Raw genomic sequence first — 24,810 nt, forward strand, 5'->3', positions numbered from 1 at the left:
CCAGATCCCGAAACAACACCGATAAAAATTAGGGAACTTTGACCTCAAACGGAGGTTTCATTCATCTCGCGGACTACCCGCAAATAGAAAAGTAAAGGGGGAAATGATATTTGTGCTATCTGTATATCGTAATGTTACTTTCGATTACAAACTACTTGCAAAGAATGGATCTTATTAAAATACCTCCTAGTCGGCCATTTCACAACTGTGCTAAATTGTTTGTAAATTATACAAGTACTTTGTATTGCGGCTAACAGCAACAAAAGTCTCATGCAATAAAGAGTTTTTTTAGAAAATTTAAACGTCTGCTTGTGAATATAATTACTAAAATACTGAAAATTAGGTTAAAAAAGACCCCGACAATTTCGTGGCAGGGACAGTTCACTATTAATAGATCGGAGAAGTGTGCGGAACTTCAGGTTCCAGTCGGAGAAAACAGCGTTCAGTGCAGCGATTCTAGATGAACTTTTAAGCTACCGGGACTGTGAATGGGAGACGTGACACTGAATATTAAAAACCAAGCGAGGGATTTTTGTCAATTTTTTCCTCGTGGATTATTATGGTTGTGTATTTAAGTAACACAAAAGAACAGGCCTAAAGGCACATTAAGCTATGTTAGCCGTTGCTCATGAGCAGCAGACAGCCCTTTCTAAAAGGCATGTGAGGGATTCTAGTCCTGATCGTGGCTGCACTAATGAGATGTCAGACGCTGAAAATCACGTACGAGTTTGGTACGTCGTGCGGAGTAGAACAGTCAGACCTGTCGAAATCATGAGGAGGTGTTGTGTCGAGCTGCCGGATATTTGCAGACGGCATTTAGAGCCATTGAGTTTTCTAGAATATAACGCCAACGAAGTAATAGCTGGTTTGAGAAGCGCAGGGGGTATGCTAAAGGGTTAAGGTGATCGGATTTCCCGAATGAGTTGCCGGTTGAATTTTGGATAATAGCGAGGTTTTCCAAAAGATGGATGTGATGTCAGTACGTTGGTGCATTATGGCATTACTTTATTAATATCAGTGAGCACCTGAGCAACTAATACTCTTATCGCTTATCTTTGGAAGGGAAGAGAAGACCCTTTCCCATGGCCAGCCCAATCGCCGGATCTCACTCTTACGGATTCTTTTTTTTTCATATGGAGTATCATGAATTCGCAGGTGTATGAAACCACAGTAGAAACCGCAAGGTCCACAGATACCTGTCACATTTTACAATAATCAGAGATGTGTCAGAAGTTACACCGTCAATGTTACGAGCCCAGCGGTCGATGGGTTGAACAACTGATAAGAACCTAAATTATTATACAGGGTGTATCAAAATGGATGGTGCAAACTTACACGGCTGAAAGTGCACGATAACAGAAGCACAAATGTCACGTAAACATGGACTCTATAACGCATACCTTAAGAGCTACGAGATATTTTTGATTTTCAATATTGTGAAACAAATCTCTTCTACTGAAAGCTCTTTGGTTTCCATATTTTGGGAAGTGGCAGCATGGACCAAAACAAGGAAAAAAATCTCTAGTAAACATGTGCTCTAAATGCATACTTTAACAGCTATGAGCACCTGTTCATCTTTGGTACTTTGGAACACAACTCTTCTACTGAACAAGTGCTCATAACTTTTAAGGTATGCATTTTAGAGCACATGTTTACTAGAGATTTTTTTCTTGTTTTGGTCCATACTGCCACTTCCCAAAATATGGAAACCAAAGAGCTTGCAGTGGAAGAGATTTGTTTCACAATATTGAAAATCAAGAATATCTCATAGCTCTGAAAGTAAGCGTTTTAGAGCACATGTTTACTTGATATGTGTGCTTCCATTATCGTGTACTTTCAGCCGTGTAAGTTTGCGCCACTCTTTTTGATACACCCTGTATAAGCGAAAGTTACTTTTATCAATCACTGTTATATCCTTGTGACGAAAAAGTGCTCTGCTTCTGTACTCATTTGGTCATGGCAACTTGGTTTTATAGGCTAACAATGAGGTATTTAGCTTATCATTCATTTCTGTGATTTACTTTAATAATTAATCAGAGACTGCACTTCATCCTCATGTGATGTTTTCTGGTGCTGTCGTTACACAGTCGGTATCGCCTCGAAAGCGTGTATATGTCAACGTAACTGTTGAACGTTCTCAGAATAGATATTAAATATTAAAATAAATGTACAGCAGTCTTCGAAAAAGCTTATAAACAAAACAATATTCACTCCTAACCGATCAGTCGTTATATTTGTATATAATTTGCTTGCGTCGTTTAGGCAGGCCGGAAATTTTGTGACATTTCAACTTACACTCGCGAATGGCTATAAAACCGAAATTTGTTGTTTAATGGCAGAACTTTCTTTCTAAACGGTTGTACATGTAACAGGAATGCTGCGAGTCCGCGGTTATACTTGCGAACTCGTGTACTGGCTCTGCTTTCTTAGAGGGTCGAGTCCACTTGTACCAGACAACAGACTCAGGCTGTGGTGCTGTGGCGGACACTCACGAGTCGAGTCTACGGGCACACGAAAACGGCGAGTTGGGATACGACGTCACAGGACTCGGGCAGTCAAACATCGAGCCATTGTCACATCCGAATGCCTCACAAATCTGGCTGCTGCACGAGTCAACCAGCCGGCTAAATGGAGACCGCCAATAAGGCCCCTTTCAAAGTCTTTCAGGTGCTGTTAATGCTGTCTTACACGAGCATATGGCATCTCCGCGTTCTTCACAGTGATCACTCACCATCTGACGCTATTCGCGCCCTTTATGCAGGGTGATTCTGTGATGATGTTGCAAACATTCGTGGGTGATGGAGAAGGGTAAATGTATCAGTCTGGGACAAGGATCCGGAATCGACTGAGTCGAAAGTTATAGGCGAAAATCATTCTGATTCCTCTGACAGTGGGCCACTTCTACTAAAGCTCTTTGTTTTCGATATTTTGAGAGGAGGTAGGATGGACCGAAATAATTAAAATATCCCGTAAACATGGGGCCTAAAGTGCATACTTAAGAGCTATGAACACTTATTCAGTAGCAGAGATGCTTCACAGTGGCAAAGATGAAAAAATTCTCGTAGGTCTTAAGGTATGCACTTTAGAGTGTGTGTTTACTGGACAAGTTTTTTCATGTTCTGGTCCATACTGCCTCCTCCGAAAACATGGATAGCAAAGAGCGTGCAGTAGAAGAGGTTCACTGTCAGAGGTATCAGAACGATTTCCGCTTATAATTTTCGATTCGGTAGTTTCTAGACCAGGGTCCGTTACCTCAAATTGATACATTTACTAGTCTCCATCACCTCTGAAAGTTTGTAACATCGTAACAAAATCATTCTCTACATAGTACAAGGCCTGGTAACAACACTAAAGCCGGCCGCTGTGGAAGAGCGGTTCTAGGCGCTTCAGTCCGGAACCGCGCTGCTGCTACAGTCGCAGGTTCGAATCCTGACTCGGGCATGGATGTGTGTGACGTCCTTCGGTTAGTTAGGTCGTAAGTAGGCTGTTTACGTTTTCATGTTGGTAACGCAACGTAGCGCTCTGTATGAAAATCACTGACTGTGCTGTGTGCAGTCTGTGGCTGGTCTGCATTGTTGGAATATTAGCTATTGTTGTGTTGGACAGTTGGATGTGAACAGCGCGTAGCGTTGCGCAGTTGGAGGTGAGCCGTCAGCAGTGGTGGATGTGGGGAGAGAGATGGCAGAATTTTGAGAGCGCACGACCTGGACGTGTATCCATCAGAAAGAGTAAATTTGTAGTACTGGATATCATGGTTCAAATGGCTCTGAGCGCTATGGGACTTAACTTCTGAGGTCATCAGTCCCCTAGAAATTAGAACTACTTAAACCTAACTAACCTAAGGACATCACACACACCCATGCCCGAGGCAGGATTCGAACCTGCGACCGTAGCGGCGCGCGGTTCCAGATTGTAGCGCCTAGAACCGCTTGGCCACCCCAGACGGCGGATATCATGAACTGATATATATATATATATATATATATATATATATATATATATATATATATGATGACTTTTAAACATTATTAAGGTAAATACATTGTTTGTTCCCTATCAAAATCTTTCATTTGCTAAGTATGCCTATCAGTAGTTAGTGCCTTCAGTAGTGAGCATTTTTTATTTAGCTGGCAGTATTGGCGCTCGCTGTATTGCAGTAGTTCGAGTAACGAAGATTTTAGTGAGGTAAGTGATTCATGAAAGGTATAGGTTATCTTTAGTCATGGCCATTCTTTTGTAGGGAATAACGTAGAGGTTTTCCAGCATTGTCATTCATAAAGTTTTTTCTAAGGGGATGTTTCAAGGTATAAGTAGTTCTAAGTCCCTCAGATTTTAAGTCCCATAGTGCTCAGAGCCATTTGAACCATTTTTGAACAACACTAAACACGATCAAAACTATTGCACTCAGGTGGCCATTCCACCTGTCACAGATAATCTGTATTACTGACAAGGGGACCATCAGACCTGTTAATCACGAATTTTGATGAGTCTCACGTATGCTGTAAAGAGACCTAGCCTAAGTACCTGCTTAGCGGCTTTTCATGCGACGGCCCTTAGCTTCCGAGTAAATCGATGTTGAATTCTATGTGTACCTTCCATAACTGTATGTTTAGACAGGTTTCAGTTAAGTGAGCGTAGCGCAGCGGCTAAATTTTACGTCCACCATGTTGGCGGTACGAGTTCAAGTCTCGCCCGTGTACTTTTTTCCAGTTTCATCTTGCAGGATAAGTTCACCGAACAAAAAAATTAGTCACCCCGGTACGCACGCGCAGCTTGATTGTTAAGCTTTTACAGATGGCGCAGCGATCCAGTTACGTACTCAGCCACGCACGCAGTCTCTCTACGTGAGCTTAAGGCAATACAGATAAGTGAAACGTTATGTTTCGATCGCACATTGTACATGAACGTGATTAAATGTGAGGAATTAACAGAGTGGCAAAATGGGGGCAATCGTGTTCGGCAGTACACATGGCCGTATGGCAAGTTGCTGGATTTGTTGGTGTTTCACGGCAGACATGTGGTCACGAAACTGTGGTCTGGGAAAGATCCTCAAGCCGGCCGCTGTGGCCGAGCGGTTCTAGGCGCTTCAGTCCGGAACCACGCGGCTGCTACGGTCGCAGGTTCGAATCCTGCCTCGGTCATGGATGTGTGTGATTTCGTTAGGTTAGTTAGGTGTAAGTAGTTCTAAGTCTAGGGGACTGATGACCTCAGCTGTTAAGTCCCACAGTGCTTAGACCCATTTGAACCATTTGAAAGGTCCTCACTGAGAGAGAGCGGAGTCGTTTTTCGCGGCTTGTGAATAAAAATCGCTTCCAAACCCGACAGGAATTGCTGCAGGCATCGAATTAAGGTCCATCCCGACCTGTTAGCGAAAACTCATTGTGACGGAACCTGCATGCAATGAAGGTCTGGAGTCGGTCACCTTGCAAGAAGCCACTGCTCACGCAGGCACATAAAGACGATGACAGCAATGTTCACTGAGCTGGGATAATACGCGACTGGTTTTCTGAACAGTCGCCCACCCTATTACATTTCGACTGGCCTGCAAAATCACCTGACTTGAACCCCATAGAAAATCTGTGGGACAAGTTGGAACAGCAGGTAAAACGCCCACATCAGTATTTCCGAAATTTGGTGGAAATACGCGATCGAATCCTCAGCGAGTGGTTTAAAAGGTTATCAAGTCCAGGGACAGAATGACACAGTACTAAATTATCCTCTAAAGGTGACTAAATTTTTGTCTGGTGAGCTTATCATTGAGTAGTATAAGTCATGCAAAATTATCCAAATTAAGTCTGAAGCAGAAGACACTGTAGACGATCTGCAGTGATGTAGACGTATTCCCAGTGTTGTAAAATTATTGGTGGCACACGAAAATTTGTGCTGGACCAGAGCTCGGGCCCGAATTTCCCGCCGGCCGCGGTGGTCTAGTGGTTCTAGGCGCGCAGTCCGGAACCGCGGGACTGCTACGGTCGCAGGTTCGAATCCTGCCTCGGGCATGGATGTGTGTGATGTCCTTAGGTTAGTTAGGTTTAAGTAGTTCTAAGTTCTAGGGGACTGATGACCACAGAAGTTAAGTCCCATAGTGCTCAGAGCCATTTTGAACCGAATTTCCCACGTCAGCTATCCGTGCATGTCTCCTGGACCGACTCAAACCTCCATATGTCGTCGTGTCCACCTCCTGTACTCGCACACTTGCTGTGATTCCCGCATGGAGAAAGGCTTTTATTGCTATTCGCGGCCTGTATAGAAATGTAACATAATTTACGGTGTCTGTATTTACAATGGCTGTATACCTGGTGTAATGCCCGATTTAAATCGATCATTTGCTGTTGGTAGCGATGAGTGTTAACGGTTTCACCAGGTTTTAGTAGCTCACAATAGCGATTCCACCAAAAGCAGAGCATTGTCTTCTTTCCAAAGCGATTCGCTCTTGCAGTAGATGACGATGGTTTGTCTGGATTCACCCATGATTTACGACGCTTATGATTCTCAAATTATATCCATTTTTCATCACCTGTCACTATTCAATGGAGAAACGACTTTCTTTTGTATCTGGCGAGCAGCATTTCACAAGTACTCTTTCGAATTGTTTGCTGTCTTACTCTCAGTTCATGCGGAACCCATTTCCCCACTTTCTGCACCTTTCCCATAGCTTTCAACCGAAGAGAAACGGCTTTCTGCGTCACACTCAATTGTTACGCGAATTCCTATTGAGTCTGAGTGTCATGTTCATCCAATAAGGCCTGAAATTCGTTGTCTTCGAACGTTTTCGGGTGTTTCCCGCGCTCGTCGTTTCTCACGTCAGAATAACCACTTCTGAGTTTTTTGAATCACTCGAAATACTGCGTTTTTCAATAGCATGTTCGCCGAAAGCTTCGACATGCATTCGATGGGATTATGCAGCAGTTTTCTTCAAATGATAACAGAAAACGAATGCTGTCCGCAAATTGTAGTTCATAGGCACAAAACTCGATATGTTTACGGGTTTGAAACAGATACCGAGGTATGGAACTTGGGTTACTGTGTGTTGACGTTCGTCGTCAGCCGTTACAGGAAGCAGATGCCGCTGCAGACGCGGTCTCACGAGCCCTACACTGACGGCTAACACCAACTATAGGGAATTTCCGGTTTCGTACTCCTGCAGCTGGTAGTACTATGAAACGTTCTTCAGACATGCATGCATGTGGTTTTCTTTAGGCAGCATAACTGACGGCGCGCAAATACCTGGATTTCATTCTTCCACTTGAGAGCACTTAGCGACTCCCAACAAACCTTACACATAATTTCAAACTTTACACATAATTTCAAACGTTTATAAACCTCTTTCTTGCTGACAACCTCCACAGAACTATGAAAGGAAAACAGACATCGCTTACTACATTCCGCAGTTCATGCAGTACCATTTCAGCAGCGGACATGACGATTTAATTTATTACTTCTTGACTACTGGTTCCATTCGTAACATATTTTGCAGACACAATCCACATATATTACTGAATCCATCTGCAAAATTACAACATTGCAAGACTTACAGTTCACGAGATATGGCGTCATAAACTTTTGGTGAGTGAAAAACTAGCTTTTGCTTAAAATGGAGGTCAAATTACCCAGATTATATTCGTCCAGTATTTCATAATGAGAGGACTTAGCTATTTCCGACACGTTCAAACCTTTCTTAAACTCTTCTTGCTTACATGCTTAACGTTAAATATTTAACACATTAACCCATTTGTAAAGTGATCAGAGTCTGCAGCTGTTCTATACACGGGAGTTAGATTCTTTAAGCAATCGGAAGTTTACTGATTGTAACTCTTAATCATTTACATACCCGTCGATGGTGTGCAGATGTACGAAGTTACATAGACATCTGACCATGTCTTCTGTGCCCTCCACTTTTCTTGTCAGGCAGTGTATATCCCTTTTGTGGAAAACTTTAAGACAGATACCGTGTGTTCAGTTTTTGTTACTATTAATTACAGTACTTACACTTGCACGAGTGAATGTGAACGGAAACGAGAAGGAATAGGTTTTTAACTGACCTGGTAGCTTAGGCATTTTGAAGTTTTACACGTTTTAACCAGTTTCGTCCCTGACTATTTTAGCAAGGGTGCTTACACTCTCAATGTAGAACACCTTAAATATACAAACAACAACAATGTGTGCTCGTCACGATGTGTAACTTTTTAGTGCGAATCGCAACAATGTATGATTGTACAGTGTGATACTGTGCTGATATTTTGCGCATATAATTGCATAAGTAATAATGAAGATACTCTATACAGGGTGAAAAGTATTTAAACCGACAAACTCTGGGAGGTTGTAGGGAACATCAAAACAGATATTTTTCCCTAATGTCATTTTTTCCTATGAGTATTTTTTATACCGGTGGAGGCCGTGTTACGCTCTTCAGTTGTTTAAGGCCGTATTACGATCTTCAGTTGTTAGAGGGTGTATTACGCTCTTCAGTTGTAGGCAACTGCTGTCCACCAGTGTAGTAGTTGCATTGTCTCTGTTTACTAATGGAGCGATACACCTAGAGTGAGTACACTGATATGGTTGGTGGGTTCTACGTAGCGCACCACAACGGATGAGCTGCACAGCGGGTTTATCAACAACAATATCCTAATCGCCGTATCTCACATCATACGACCTTAGCTGCTGTGTACCAATGTCTGCGTGAGACCGGGTCATTTAGCAGGCTACCTGGACAGGGATGCCGTCGCACGGTAAGAACTCTGCAATTTGAGGAAGCTGTCTTGCAGCATGTGGAGCGGGATCCTTCAATAAGCACTCGTGCAATTACACGTAACATGGGGACGAGAGCAGTTGTTACTTCCACTTCTCTTACAGCATGTCCACAACCTGTAACCAGTTGATTATCCACCCAGAGCACAGTTTTCGCAGTGGTACCTGGAACAGTGTGTAATGCATCCTACATTTCCATCCTCTGTGTTGTTTACCGATGAAGCAACGTTCGGGCATGATGGAGTCTTTAACATGCACAATTCGCATGTTTGGAGTGAGGATAACCCACATGCCAGAGTTACTAGCGCTCATCAAGTGCGGTTCTTCGTTAATGTGTGGGTCGGTGTTGTTGTGTTGTTGGTGACTTTTTAATTGGGCCGTATCTGTTACTTAGGCCATTAAATGGCAGGCACTATTACAATTTTCTCGTCAGAGCATTGCCAGAATTGCTCGAAGATGTCCCGCTCCCTCCAAGACAACGCATGTGTTTCCAACATGACGGGGCGCCGGCACATTTCAGTCATCGTGTGCGTCGATTCCTGGCCCGGCGGTTCCCAGAAACGTGGATTAGCAGAGGTGGTCCTGTACCGTGTCCTGCTCTATCCCCAGATATGTCCCCTCTGGACTTTTTGTGTGGGGAGAGATGCGCAACCTTGTTTACGCAACTCCTGTTGCATCAGAAGAGGATCTGGTTGCCCGGATAGTAGCAGCAGCAGGAACAATTCAGGATACTCCTGGGGTTTTTGCCCGACGGTGTAACCTTTGTTTACGTGTCAATGGAGGCATTTTTGAAAATCTACTGTAATTGAAATTGGGTTGCGTTAATATGTTGTCTCTTGGTCATAAAAAAAATGGAAAAGTGTTTGTTAGTTTAGTTGATTTGCTGCCAGAGAAATCTTCCTCTACCTGTTTAAATACTCCTCATAGGAAAAAATGACATCGGGGAAAAATATTTGTTTTGATGTCCCCTACAACCTCCCAGAGTTTGTCGGTTTAAATACTTTTCACCCTGTATAGAGTATCTTCATTATTACTTATGCAATTATATGCGCAAAATATCAGCACAGTATCACACTGTACAAGCATACATTGTTGCGATTCGCACTAAAAAGTTACACATCGTGACGAGCACACATTGTTGTTGTTTGTATATTTATATATTCACCCTGTATAAGGTGACAATGGTGCGATAATTTGAGCAATACACTGATGAGCCAAAACATTGTGACAGCCTGCTCAGTAGCTTGTTGGTCCGTTTTGGGAACGAAATTCATCACTGATTCTGCGTATCAGGTATCCGACAATTGGTGATAGGTTTGTGAAGGTATATGGCATCAGATGTCTACGCATAGGTCATGTTATTCGCATAATTAACGGGCCACCCATTTGCGTACTTGGTGATGGCACCCGATAGCGACGCAGATGGGTTCCATAGCATTTACATCAGGTGAATTTAGTCGCCTAGATGTCAACAGGAGTTCACCATAATGCTCCTCAAACCACTGTAGCACGGTTCTGGTCTCGAGATACGGACAATTAGACTGCTGAAAGACGATATGACCGCCAACAATGACATCAAGCATGAAGTGATGAAGATGGTTCGCAGCTGTCAGAGTGTCTTCGGTTACTATCACAGGTCCCATAGCATAATACTGCTCCCAGCAGCCTGAGCCCGTGGCGCGCTGCACGTTTCGAGCCGCCGTTCACCTCGCAGAGCCTTCTCAGCACGTGGACATGTAGGGGTTCTGAACAATGTACAATGAACAGTGTGCTCCGAAACACTTGTGCGTGCACCAACACTGTGCTCTTTCGGCAGAGATGCCACAGATCACCACCTATCCTGCTTTACAGGGCAGACAAGCCTCCTAACCCCACGTTCTGTGAAGAGTCGTGGACATTCAGCTGCTTAGCCCCTAGTGGTAGTTTCACTGTCCTTCTACCTCTTTCCGTAGACGCTCACTACAGTAGCACGTGACATTCGACCAGCTACGCCATTTTCGGGATACTCGTTCGTAGGCTCTGCGAAATAATAATTTGCCCTTTGTTAAAGCAGCTTATCTCAATGGATTTGCCAATTTGTAACCCATATCTTCGCTAGGGTGATACCCCGTCCGTGTCTGCTCCGCCTACATGCTTCTGTTACAGCGCCACGTTTCCACAACGCCACCAGGCGGCATCCAATGTCGCATTGATCATAATGTCTTGGCTTATCAGTGAACATGATTGGCGAAAAGCCATTAGTAAATCCAGCAGTTTTCTAAATATTTATGTCTGTAACTGCGAGCAGTCTTTATCAGTGTGTGCCACCGCGAAATTAGCGGTAGTGTTATGTTGTGGGGCCGGTTTTCTTGATTTTACAGGACCATAAATTTTGGTCGATGGCAGATTTGACGCAACTGTTTGCGAATGCATTTTAGCTAGCACCACTTTTCTCACGCGACGTGGATCATTTTTTATAAGTATGTGAATATTTCTACCCACAGTCAAGTTGGATTGGCTAACGATTAATCTGAAAAATTTATGCGTGCTATAGGGATCTACTGGAGCATCGTTTGTGTTCTAAATTAGTTTATATAAAACAGCACCATTAATTTATAACATCAGAGGACGAATGAAAACAAATTCCGTCTTAATTCTAGCAGAACTGAACAGAGAGACCTTTCCAGAAATTTAAGTTTTGTAACAGCAGAAAAATGAGGATATATACAATATTAGTTAAGAGTACATTGGCGGCCTCTTGGCAGCAATTGTCACTGGATGCTCAGAATCTTTCGACCATATAATGTAGTTGCAGATATGCGCCTCAGATCCGAAGTTGGTTGACAAGCAATAAACAGCAAGTGGCGGCGTACTCACCCGTGAGCTGATGATCTCTGCCCCTTGCAGAACGGAGTCCGCCAGCGTGGTGCAGAGGTCGCTATACACATCTTCCAGTTCCTGTAATCACAACGAGTTGGCGTCAGAAGCCCATCCTTCCATATTATTAGCAACACAAAAATGAATAAGGTATGCATCCATTCAACAAACTCATTCCACATCATTATTACATGCACATATGAGCACAGATGTTCCTTCGAACGTCCTACCTAATCTTCTTGCGCATGCTCTGGACCAAGTAAACAGTAAAAGCCAGTTCAGGGTAGAGTTAGATAAAGACTTAACTGTATTCATTTAGAATTTACGAGGGAAAGGTCAAGGTTTATTTTAGACATTTTTAATAAACCTACAACATCTGACATCGTAATTAGTGATGTCTGTTGTCACCCGTCCGCACATAAAGGTCCATATTTCCTGTCAGTGTTTAGCAAACAATCTAGACTAAACGTTAGTAGTGTAAACGCGAACAGAGAAATAGATACAATATTGCAAGTTGGTTTGGCTAACGATTACTCTGAAAAATTATTTATACGTTATATAGGGAAGCTTTTAGGAATCAAATGTCTCGTCCTCTATTAGCAAGCGAGAAAGCTAAAAATGCCTCTAATACATTTTGAGATCCATATTCAAAAAAATTGCACACGCATTTAAAAAGGCAAGGGCAAAAATTGACTTTCGAAGACGGAAAAAAACTTGGGTTGATTTTGCGTAATTCCCTGGATGGGGAGATAGGCAAGAACCATAAGCCATTGGTTTGCTTTCTTCTTGTTCCAATTTGTTTTAAATTTGACTACTTCTGCATATTCCTAGATGCCATGTCCCTCCGATTGTCTGGCGTACAACTTTATTTTAGTGATTTTTATACATTACGTCTGTTAGTCTCTGTGCAGTACACTATTAGGACACCAAAAGAGGTGTAATAATTAAATTTCAGTTTTAGTAATTCAATGCCACACTTTTTTTATAATGTCATTTGTAAATGATTATTTTGTATCTGCCTGTACATTTTAAAAGATCATTCGAGGGTTAGATCTGCTACATTGGCGCTCATTGACCAACAGTAATTCTGTATCCAGAATGAGATTTTCACTCTGCAGCGGAGTGTGCGCTGATATGAAACTTCCTGGCAGATTAAAACTGTGTGCCCGACCGAGAATCGAACTCGGGACCTTTGCCTTTCAGTAATTCTGTAGTTATTTTCTTATGCTGTTGTCTGGATCATTAGTAACAACTTTTGTCATTATGGAAGGAGGACATTGTAAATGCCCGTAGAGCTTTCAAAATTTTTCTTATTTTACGTTTATAAAACCGACCCATGATCTTATTGTCTGCTATATTGGCCCTTGTAAGACACCAATTAATTATGTATGTACTTTATAGTGTCGTTTGGATCTTTCTGCTTACATGACTATGTATTTTTAAAAATTGTACACACAAGTATTCGTTTGTCACTGGACGATGTGCAGCGCCAGTAAGGGCACACTATCGCCGCCTACCGGTAGAATTTTGTTCTGCTGTGGTGTCATCACTGTGGAACTTCCTGTCTGCCTCTGATTGTTATATACGTAAAATATAACTGCGGTTCATCTGTACAACTCAATGTATCTGGTACGTGCCTTCTACTTGTAACTTACGGATATTTTTGTGATGCGCCATGTCACTGCTGTTGCTTTTATTGTATTGCTATGTACCCTCTGTTTAACAGATACCTGATGATGAGTTATCCTGAAATGCGTAATGCTAAAGTTATTCATTCACGAAATGATAACGTTCTACTAAATGACATATTCAGCATTTGTGCAGTAGTGTTCTAATTTCACATTTGCGTACGGTCATAATTACGTCCTTTCCAGCAGTGAGGTCGGTAGATCGCAGTCTTGGATAGCTCAATTTGCAGAGCACTTGCTCGCGAAAGGCAAAGTCCCCAGGTTCGAGTGCTGTACAGCAAACAGTTTTAAACTGCCAAGAAGTTCCAGATCATTACGTACTCCGCTGCAGAATGATAACTCATTGTGGAAACCTTCCCCTATGCTGTGGTTAAGCCAGTTCTTTATAATATCCCTTCTTCCAGGAGTGCTAGGGGTACAATATATGCGTGAGAACATAAGTGGGATTTGATATCTGGGAGAAGAGACACTGCCGGAAGTCAAGCTGTGAAGTCTGTCGTCAGTCGTGGTTCGATAAATCAGTGAGTACAGCACTTGTGTGCGGAAGGCAAAAGTCCCGGTTCGGCAGGATCTGCCAGGGAGTTTCAAAGTGGAAATTTTCAGACAGGAAAAGTCATTCTTGGAGTGATCTGTTAATCGGAAATATTCTGAGGTGTCAAGAAATCGGCAGTTTCGCAATGGAGGGAATTTTGAGATGTAAAGGAGGGAGGCCACGGCTTGGATGCGGTAAGCAGGTTCAAAATGATGTAGGTTGCAATACTTATACAAAAATCAACACACTTACACAGGATGAAATAGCGTGCAGAGCACAATTCGTTAAAGGTACTGAAAGCTGGCTAAAGCCGGAGATAAGTTTAGCGGAAATTTTTACAAAGGACCTGACGTTGTCCAGAAAGGATAGATTAAATACAGTTGGTGTTGGCGTGTTTGTTACTGTTAGAAATTGTCTGTCTTGTGGCGAAAAAAGTACAAAAAAATGGTTCAAATGGCTCTGAGCACTATGGGACTTATCTGTGGTCATCAGTTCCCTAGAACGCAGAACTACTTAAACCTAACTAACCTAAGGACATCACACACATCCATGCCCGAGGCAGGATTCGAACCTGCGACCGTAGCGGTCACGCAGTTTCAGACTGAAGCGCCTAGAACCGCACGGCCACACCGGCCGGCTAAAAAAAAATTACATAGTTCCTGTGAATTAATATCGGTAGAGGTTATACTTGACAACCGGAATAAATTAATAATTGGTTCCTTTCACCGACCTCCCGACCCAGATGATGCAAATGCTGACCAGTTCAAAGAAGTCTTCATTCTATGACTACAAAGGCTTTTCCGGAGTAATAACCGATAACATTCTTTTCTGGTCACGAAGTCAGCTTCACACAATTTTTCCGTAGTCCACAGTCTGCCATTTTCAGGTGAGTAAGCCGGTGCACCATCTCTTCAGAACTGAATTCAGACTGCGAGCGGTTGCTCGTTTATACGCCCCGGAAGGCCAAGAAATCGTAGTAACCGTCCTCTAGCGCAAGTGAACATACGGCGCTCCAGTGGTGGAAGCTGACGAACTCGATAAATCTCTCTCAAAGCTATTCTGACGGCTAAATCGAAGACCTTTGCTTTTTAATGTCTGATAAAACAGGATTCCAAAGCTTACTTACAGGGTAATCCCTGCCTCTGTTTATAAGACTGTCAGATAGTCGAATTTCAATTAATTCTTTTAAAACACAATCCAAATAGCGAGACGCAGGCAATCATTTGTGTATCATCATATAAGATTCTATTTCCCTCGGTAAGACAGTGCTCTGCCACTGCAGATTTTTCAGATTGAAACAAACGTGTGCGGCGCTGTTGCTCAACACATCGATCATGATTGGTACGAATTGCTTGACCAATATAAGCATTCCCTCAATAACAGGATTTTGTACACACGGGATTTCCTCAATACCAAGCCATCCTTTACTGAGCCAAGGAGCATTAATCCTAGCTGACGGACGCACATCTTCTTAATTTCTTTCTATTTTCGAAAATATGCTGCCAGCAAAAGGTAGGAAAGCCACCGATTTACATGTATCTTCTAATGGTTCCCGCGAAGGTCCAAACGGAAAGCAGGACGTACCTGATTGTCAGTATAGCCATTCTGCTTGAAGCCAACTTTAAGATGATCCAGCTCTTGTGTCAAGCTTTCTGCCTGTGAAACGTCCGCAGGCCCCCTGTACATTGGAACGATGGTTGACAACTCGATGCATGCAGGTAACGGTCTGATGGAGTGGACTTTCAATGAACGTTGTGAGCCAGTGGCCCATCGTCCTTTCTTTAAACCAAGACATCCAGAAACGGAAGCTTTCCATTCCTTTCAACCTCCATCGTGAACGTCATGCCGAGATAAACGCAATTAAAATTATCTAGGAAACAGTTAAGAACGTCTCTTCCATGTGACCATACCGGCCTTTCTATTACGTATCGCTTAGTTTTAACCATCTCTATTGACACGCTACCATCTCACGGCGTCTTTCCTTTCGTCATACGTTGAACGGTTTCACACATCTAATCTGGCATTACTTTTGGAACGTTTTATCTTCGTTATTAACTGTCTGAATAACCTTCATAGGTCACATTTTACGGCATAACAATTTCATTAAGAGAATATTAGAAGGAATCATTGAAGGAAGAACTCGCCGAGGACGACCTAGATTAAGCTACATTCAACAAGTAATAAATGACATCGGGTGCCAGACCTATGCAGATATGAAGAAGAAAGTTGACAAAAGAACGGAATGGCGTGCTGCTGCCAACCAACCTGTGGGTTGATAACCGAAGAAGAAGAAGAAGATTAACTGTCTGTGTGTTTGATGCAAACATTCAAAAGAAAAAAAACATCGATTCTTGTACCATTAATACGACGCCATCTGCCATACAAAATGGATGAAACAACTTTTGCTTAGTTTTCTTCAGTTTCGTAAATGTCTAAAAATAAATTGCACCTATTTGTATCCGTGACTCATCGTCATACAATTTGTTTATTTTCTACTGACGAGGAGCGCACAAAACTGTTTTTCGTATACCGGCCAATATTCTTCGTTTTTCCAAGAAATATTTCCTACGTGGCGTCTGAACAGTTATGTAAATTTTTCTAAGGCCCCTGTATTTTTCCAAAGACCTCTGTCAAGTTCACCCAATAAATTCGTAGTATGGTTGACTTCTGTGACTTGTAGAAGGATTTATAAAATTTTAAAGCTTCTCACACAACAGCCACTCACGAAAAATCCCTTCTTTAACTACAATTGGTTATAAGTAAAAGTCTTTCGAAATCTCAAGTGCTCTACGCTTTCTGTAAGCTCCCCTCAGAATCTTTGTATAGTGTAAACTATCAATATTTCAAACTGTGTAGCTTGTATTTCCGAACGACACTTACAATCATACCATCAACTCCATATACCCCCAGTACTATATAAAATTTTCTCGTCGCACGTAAGGTGCGGTGAAGCACGCGACAGTCTCTTTATCCAATCATTGCAGAGTAAGGAATTGGAGACCGCCACTTCCATTAATGAAAGATACGTAAAATATTTTACATTTATGGAGTCCAGCGTCTACTGTCAGTTTCTAAGTGTCGCTCAGAAGGTGTCAGCGCTGCTCACATATCCGCATCCCACCTTGTACATGGCCGTCCTGTCGCCTCCTTGACAACTTGGTAACGTCATGGGGCAATGACAGCGGAACTGTGCATACCTGAGGATGCATAACCAGCAGTGGCAATAGTACCGCAGAGGGAAGGGCTAAAACATGAAAGGCTGAGTGCCTATTCTACCGTTGTTATAACCAATGATGTTCCCTTCCGAGAAAAGACACTCGGAAGTTTTCTGCGGAAATGTTCTAGTTAAAACATCTGAGCAAAAATCAACTACACATGTATTTTTGACTGCGCAATTTGAAGGGAAGAGGAAAACGTGAGGTAGAAATTCAGAACAATAGCTCTGCATATATTTTCGGTCCACAAGACTGAAGATCACCAATCTGACTAACAGTATATTTATTTGTAAACGTCATGATTCGTCGTGAAGTCTCCACTTGGTGCTCTGCTAATTCCATGTGTAATGATATCGCCGGCCGGGGTGAACGAACAGTTATAGGCGCTACAGTCTGGAACCGCGCGACCATTATGGTCGCAGGTTCGAATCCTGCATGGATGTGTGTGATGTCCTTAGGTTAGTTAGGTTTAAGTAGTTCTAAGTTCTAGGGGACTGATAACCTCAGCAGTTAAGTCCCATAGTGCTCAGAGCCATTTGAACCATTTTGTAATGATATCCGATACGCGAATAAATAATTTATTCCAAACGGCTGAAATCGTAAATCTTTATTATTCATTACTGCTTTCAGTTTAATTAAACAATCTACAGACGTATTTAGCGTTCATCAACTTACTACCTCTTATTAGTTCGTGCCATGATGACAAAAACACACACGCAAATTGTCAGAAGTACAATGTGTAACAAAGAAGACTTCAGGTGTAGAGTAAAACAACATTTCAAAGTGATGGGAAGACAGGACAAAACAGACCTGCGGAGAAGAGAAGAGGATATTCCATTTGGTACTTAGATAAGGTCACGGAAGAGAGAAAAAAGTGACAGCATAAAAGGAATCGTCTAGTTGATGTGACAGACAGAGGTAGCGAAACGCCGAGACTTGTAAAGACAGACGCAGCTGGGCGCGCACCCGATAGGTGAGCGCGGCAGCGTTAGGCTGAACTTAGGGTTGCATCGTTCGCTGGAAGGTGACGACTTGGTTTCGCAGCTTAAGGCATGATTAGACCGAACGCGGCCTCCCGGTACAGCCTGCGAGCTTGCACCGCAATGGCCAGGCAGCATCGATGAAACGCTCGTCGTTGTATCTTGCCTGTCATACAGGGTGCGGCTTTGACTCCCGCACTGGTTAAACTTTAAATATTTAAAAAACTGAGAGAGTCACAAAAAAGTTGAAGGACGCCATTGGAAAGGTGGTATATTTCTAGTCTAGATCGATGTGCCAGATGTACGCTGTGTGTAGAAAAAATGTGAATCTGAAAACTTCCATTACAACAGGGAAGCCTTTTTAAGAGCTGCTGCCATCTTGGTAAGGGGTAGTTCATTCTGAGAAGTGAAACAGTTCAGACCTATGCTCTGATGAAGAGCGTGTCGGTCACCGCTTTAAAGTGTTAAAAATTTTTTGGACGTCAGTTTTATGGTTTTTTAATATTTTCGCGCTACAACTCTGTGAACTTTGAGGTTTTCTGGCAACATATCCGCCTACTTGCATAATTTTTCGCCGTTAATTTGGATAGGACTTATATTTCGAGAGCAAGTGCTAAATTTTTAAATTTTCGCCTGCTAGCTAGTAATGGACTTACATTTGTGGAGCAAGTTAGGCGAGGCACTTTTAACATTAAAACACAAACTGTGCACTTATAAATATTTCGATAGTTACTCCAGTACGACTTAGTGTCCAACACTAACATCATGTGCTGGTCTTAGCGATTTTTAGTAAAGCATTCGTTCTGTTGTGTTAGTTCACGAACTAAAAAGTTTAATAAAGTTTATTTACTTTAAAATAAAAGTCAGAGATAATTGTGAACGTTTTTTTTTACTATACACAATCTTTCTTCTAAATATGAAATTATTTTGTAGGCACTACGAATTTCTACTGGAAAATGTAACTGGCGTGTGATCGTCCTCCAGACTTAAGGGGAACCAAGTGAGTTTAAAAATTGATCACACATGATATCTTTAACTTACCAGGACTTCAGGTGATAACCGGCAAGCAAGAAAATCGTAAAGTGAAAGTTTTTCAATGCAGAAGATTTTTCTGATGCGTTAAATGAAAAGTTCTTTAAACCAATGTTTTTTAACATCGTTGGGCAGTTCTTGTTGAGGGTATCGTTTTATGTAACCTCCACAAATGTATGAGATACGGGGAAGATGTTAAATTTTTAAAACGGAACATGTACATTTCATTCAAGAATACATTTTTTTGTGGACTGGCAAGAGAGCCAATCCACTATGACGGGAAGCCGATAGGCACGCGTTTAAGCTCACGCAGGCTGGCGTGAGGTCTGGAAAATGACAAGGAATTGAGACTAGCAAAAAAAGTACGTAGCTTCTGGAATACTTAACTTTAATCCATAATTGGTGAACATCGGTCTGACGGTACATGCATCACAAGATAAATAGCAAATGATAATGGCGCCTTGCTAGGTCGTAGCAAATGACGTAGCTGAAGGCTATGCTAACTATCGTCTCGGCTAATGAGAGCGTAATTTGTCAGTGAACCATCGCTAGCAAAGTCGGCTGTACAACTGGGGCGAGTGCTAGGAAGTCTCTCTAGACCTGCCGTGTGGCGGCGCTCGGTCTGCAATCACTGATAGTGGCGACACGCGGGTCCGACGTATGCTAACGGACTGCGGCCAATTTAAAGGCTACCACCTAGAAAGTGTGGTGTCTGGCGGTGACACCACACATTTACTCTCTTCAAGAGCTACTGAAAAAGTATCACACTGTACCAATTTTGTCAATAAAACGTACATGGCCGGCCGGGGTGGCCGAGCGGTTCTAGGCGCTACAGTCTGGAACCGCGCGACCGCTACGGTCGCAGGTCCGAATCCTGCCTCGGGCATGGATGTGTGTGATGTCCTTAGGTTAGTTAGGATTAAGTAGTTCTAAGTTCTAGGGGACTGATGACCTTAGAAGTTAAGTCCCATAGTGCTCATAGCCATTTCAACCATTTTTGAAAACGTAGATGTGTAAATGATAAAGAGTACACTTTTTGTGAAGAAACCGAGCTGTTTATTGTCTTGATTGTACACATTACGTAACCAATGTAGTGCTGTAGTAGATGCGTGAGTTTTATTTATGATTTCCGAGTCACGTAAACACAGGTACTCCAGCCGCACACCCCACGCCAACCCGCGTACCTTATTTGTTGTTGCTTTAGCGTACAGTACACTGCACACCAGTGTAGGCGTGCAACTGAGTAACTTAGTAATTGCAAGGCGCTACTACACCATGTGAATACAATTTTTGTTGTGCGAAGGTGTATGATGTACACGAACGACGATAAGGTGGAAGTGCTGCTGAACTACGGAGAAAGTATGTTGGCAGGAAATAATTTAATAACTTGCTCTTTTATATTTAGTACTGTTAGAGAACATTATGATTATTATGTTTTTCTGTCTATCTTGTACTCTAATGTACAGGGCTATTACAAATGATTGAAGCGATTTCATAAATTCACTGTAGCTCCATTCATTGACATATGGTCACGACACACTACAGATACGTAGAATAACTCATAAAGTTTTGTTCGGCTGAAGCCGCACTTCAGGTTTCTGCCGCCAGAGCGCTCGAGAGCGCAATGAGACAAAATGGCGACAGGAGCCGAGAAACCGTATGTCGTGCTTGAAATGCACTCACATCAGTCAGTCATAACAGTGCAACGACACTTCGGGACGAAGTTCAACAAAGATCCACCAACTGCTAACTCCATTCGGCGATGGTATGCGCAGTTTAAAGCTTCTGGATGCCTCTGTAAGGGAAATCAACGGGTCGGCCTGCAGCGAGCGAAGAAACGGTTGAACGCGTGCGGGCAAGTTTCACGCGCAGCCCGCGGAAGTCGACGAATAAAGCAAGCAGGGAGCTAAACGTACCACAGCCGACGGTTTGGAAAATCTTACGGAATAGGCTAAAGCAGAAGCCTTACCGTTTACCATTGCTACAAGCCCTGACAGCCGATGACAAAGTCAAACGCTTTGAATTTTCGGCGCGGTTGTAACAGCTCATGGAAGAGGATGCGTTCAGTGCGAAACTTGTTTTCAGTGATGAAGCAACATTTTTTCTTAATGGTGAAGTGAACAGACACAATGTGCGAATCTGGGCGGTAGAGAATCCTCACGCATTCGTGCAGCAAATTCGCAATTCACCAAAATGCTGCGCCGAGTGTGGGAGGAGCTTGATTATCGGCTTGATGTCTGCCGAATCACTAAAGGGGCACATATCGAACATTTGTGAATGCCTAAAAAAACTTAATGAGTTTTTGTATGTGTGTGCAAAGCATTGTGAAAATTTCTCAAATAATAAAGTTATTGTAGAGCTGTGTAATCGCTTCAATCATTTGTAATAACCCTGTATATACCTGTACTGTAATTTGCTGTAGGCGGGCAAAATTCTGTTCACGCACAATTACTGTACAGGAGACGATTTCCTGGAAAGCCATCGCCTTCTCGCTAGATGTTTGGTCGTCTCATTTCTCGCCTACGTGAAACGGGAAATTTAAATGCAAGACCCCGAAATCGTCGACGAAGCTGCTGAGGCCGCTGTGCTCGCTACTGTAATCGTGAATCCTCAAGTCATCACACGACGAATTCAACATGAAGTTAGTTTCTTGAAAAAAAGTGCACATAGCATTCTGGAACGTCATAAAGTCCATCCTTACTATGTTCATTTACACCTTGAATTCATGGAAATGACTTCAACAATAGGGTTCAATTTTGTCAATGAGCTCAGAAAAAATTTCTGACTAATCCTAATTTCTTCTGTGAGGTTTTCTTACCAACTAGGCGTCATTCTCCAACAAAGGAATTGCCGATATGAGAAATATGCATTATTGGTCCATCAACAATCCACGACGGCTCCTACTGGTAGAGCATCAACGTCCATGGAACATTAATGTTTGTTGCGAAATTATTGGAGATACCATTGTCTAACCTTTCTTTCTAAATAGCAACCAAACTGGTAGTCAATATGCCCGATTTTTAAGGCACACTCTTTCTGTTCTCTTGGACGCCGTACCTCTGAATCAGAGGACCGTCACTTGGTATCAGAAAGATGGATGTCCTGCGCATAACGCCTTACGAACATGACGAATTCTGGACCGTAAATATCCTGGTAGGTGCGTTGGACGTGGTGGGCCAGTTAGTTGGCCTGCCCGCACACAGCACTGGATTTTTTTCTGTGCGGAGCAGTCAAGGATGCAGTCTAGCAAAATGTTTCAACAATACCAGAGGACATGCAGCAACGCTTTGTTGATGCTTGTACAGCCCTCAAAAAGCAGCAGCACGATGTAGGGCGTCCTTCGTCCACAGAGTGACCCTATGTATCATTGCCAATGGTCACCATCTTGAGCGTGGGACGTAAATGCTCTGTTTTTCATGTAGTGCTAGTATCACAGTAAAAGTTACTAGAAAGGGCCGCGTTACTTTTGCATTTTTTAAGTACTGTAATACGGTACTGTACAATAACAATATCCAATTACTACACAGAGCAGTAGTGTTGCATTCAATGCTTATCGCTAATTTGTAAAATGTTCAAACGCACCTTGAAGAGGTTAAATGATTCAGTTAATGAAATGCACTGAAGTGATATTTATATTAGAGAAGTTATGTATTATTTATCATTTTCATAGCTACTAGTTTCGTGGATAAAATGGTGCAGTATGACACATTTGTGAATAGCTCTTGGAGAGGGTGAGTGTAGTCCTCAATAAAATTTACATCGTTCCATATAAAAATGTATCCTCTGTCACGTATCTCCTACATCTTTGGTGATACATAAAACGTATACCCTAAGCGAGAACAACCCAATCATGTTAAAAACCATTGGTTTAACTCATCACAAAATTTTTTTTTTGTGAGCAATATAAATGGGGCACCCTTTATACCTGTTTTTATTTCATCTATACATACCTCTTTGTCAACGAATCTTTAATTTCCAGGCTTCCTTCTCCCGCTTTATAAGATTATGGAATGCCGTTAATGAAAGTACATATTTCGATTAAAAAAGTGGTTGAGTACCTCGACTGTTACGAAAGCTTGAAATTCTGACTAGTCTACGAAATGTAGCATACTTCCGGCCTATCAGTTCTCGAAAGCCTGCTGTCGGTATCACAAACTATTTACAAAATATCGTGTATTACGGAAAGCACGCTGTAAATTACTGACCAACCAGTGAGAATCATGGTCGTAACTGCATGCAACGTTGCTCTGGTGCCAAAAACTGGAAGCTGTCAGCGGTCCACTGGAAATTAGCGAATGCACAAGTCAGGCTGGACATCTGGCAGCCGCCTGGCTCTAGGCCAAAACTTGCCATCTGCTCGGTGTGGCAGCTCCACGCATGACTTGCGCCGCAATTACATCCATCCGCTCACGAGTCATTTGCTGTATTCCGCTACTTACGACACGGTTATATTTTTTCACGTCTACCGCTTCCGCTGGAAACGTTAGTGTTCTGTACAGAAGATACGATTCATCAACAACATGGCTAACGTTCGTTGCACATAAAACGTGTGCGGTTCCTCTTATCTGGCAGAACTAACGAGAGTTTCTCGTGAAGTGACTAATAACAGCGCATGAAAATACGACTTTTCTGATTTACTTGCCATAAAAACATCGGAATCAAAATGAAAGAAAGCAGCCTCTGTTTTAGTGTTTTGCTGTTCAGTTACCTTCCACTTTTTGGATTTAAATAAAGAGTAACATTGTTTCTCATATCACATGATTAACATTTCGGGGAAATGGCTCAAATGGTTCAAATGGCTCTGAGCACTATGGGACTTAGCATCTATGGTCATCAGTCCCCTAGAACTTAGAACTAATTAAACCTAACTAACCTAAGGACAGCACACAACACCCAGCCATCACGAGGCAGAGAAAATCCCTGACCCCGCCGGGAATCGAACCCGGGAACCCGGGCGTGGGAAGCGAGCCACCTTTCGGGGAAATGATCGGTAAAAAAATTGCAAATTCAACTGCAATGTCATTATGCTGTGAAGGATGACAGAAGCGTGGAGCGGGTCTGTGCTTCCTCTACATCTACATCTACGTGATTACTCTGCTATTCACAATAAAGTGCCTGGCAGAGGGTTCAATGAACCACCTTCAAGCTGTCTCTCTACCGTTCCAATCTCGAACGGCACGCGGGAAAAACGAGCACTTAAATTTTTCTATGCGAGCCTTGATTTCTCTTATTTTATCAAATGGTTCAAATGGCTCTGAGCACTATGGGACTTAAGATCTGAGGTCATCAGTCCCCTAGAACTTAGAACTATTTAAACCTAACTAACCTAAGGACATCATACACATCCATGCCCGAGGCAGGATTCGAACCTGCGACCGTAGCGGTCGCGCGGTTCCAGACTGAAGTGCCTAGAACCGCTCGGCCACACCGGCCGGCCTTATTTTATCGTTAAGATCATTTCTCCCTATGTAGGTGGGTGGCAACAGAATGTTTTCGCAACCGGAGGAGAAAACTGGTGATTGAAATTTCATGAGAAGATCCCGTCGCAACGAAAGACTCCTTTGTTTTAATGATTACCATTCCAATTCACGCATCATGTCTGTGACACTATCTTCCCTATTTCGCGATAACACAAAACGAGCTGCGCTTCTTTGTACTTTTTCGATGTCATCCGTCAGTCCCACCTGATGCGGATCCCACACCGCACAGCAATACTCCAGAATAGGGCGGACAAGCGTGGTGTACGCAGTCTCTTTAGT

The 24,810-nt window shown here is 42.6% G+C and overlaps 1 protein-coding gene across 1 annotated transcript in view; it reads right to left on the reverse strand.

The window, feature by feature from the left end:
• Positions 1-24,810, reverse strand: part of LOC124722181 — a 997,523-nt gene that overhangs the window by 619,880 nt on the left and 352,833 nt on the right. Inside the window, exon 5 of the mRNA XM_047247381.1 lies at positions 11,605-11,685. Within this exon, the coding sequence (XP_047103337.1) occupies positions 11,605-11,685 (81 nt within the window). The remainder of the gene's footprint in view (positions 1-11,604; positions 11,686-24,810) is intronic.

Source organism: Schistocerca piceifrons, chromosome X (assembly GCF_021461385.2).
Source record: "Schistocerca piceifrons isolate TAMUIC-IGC-003096 chromosome X, iqSchPice1.1, whole genome shotgun sequence".
NCBI classification, from domain to species: Eukaryota; Metazoa; Arthropoda; class Insecta; order Orthoptera; family Acrididae; genus Schistocerca; species Schistocerca piceifrons.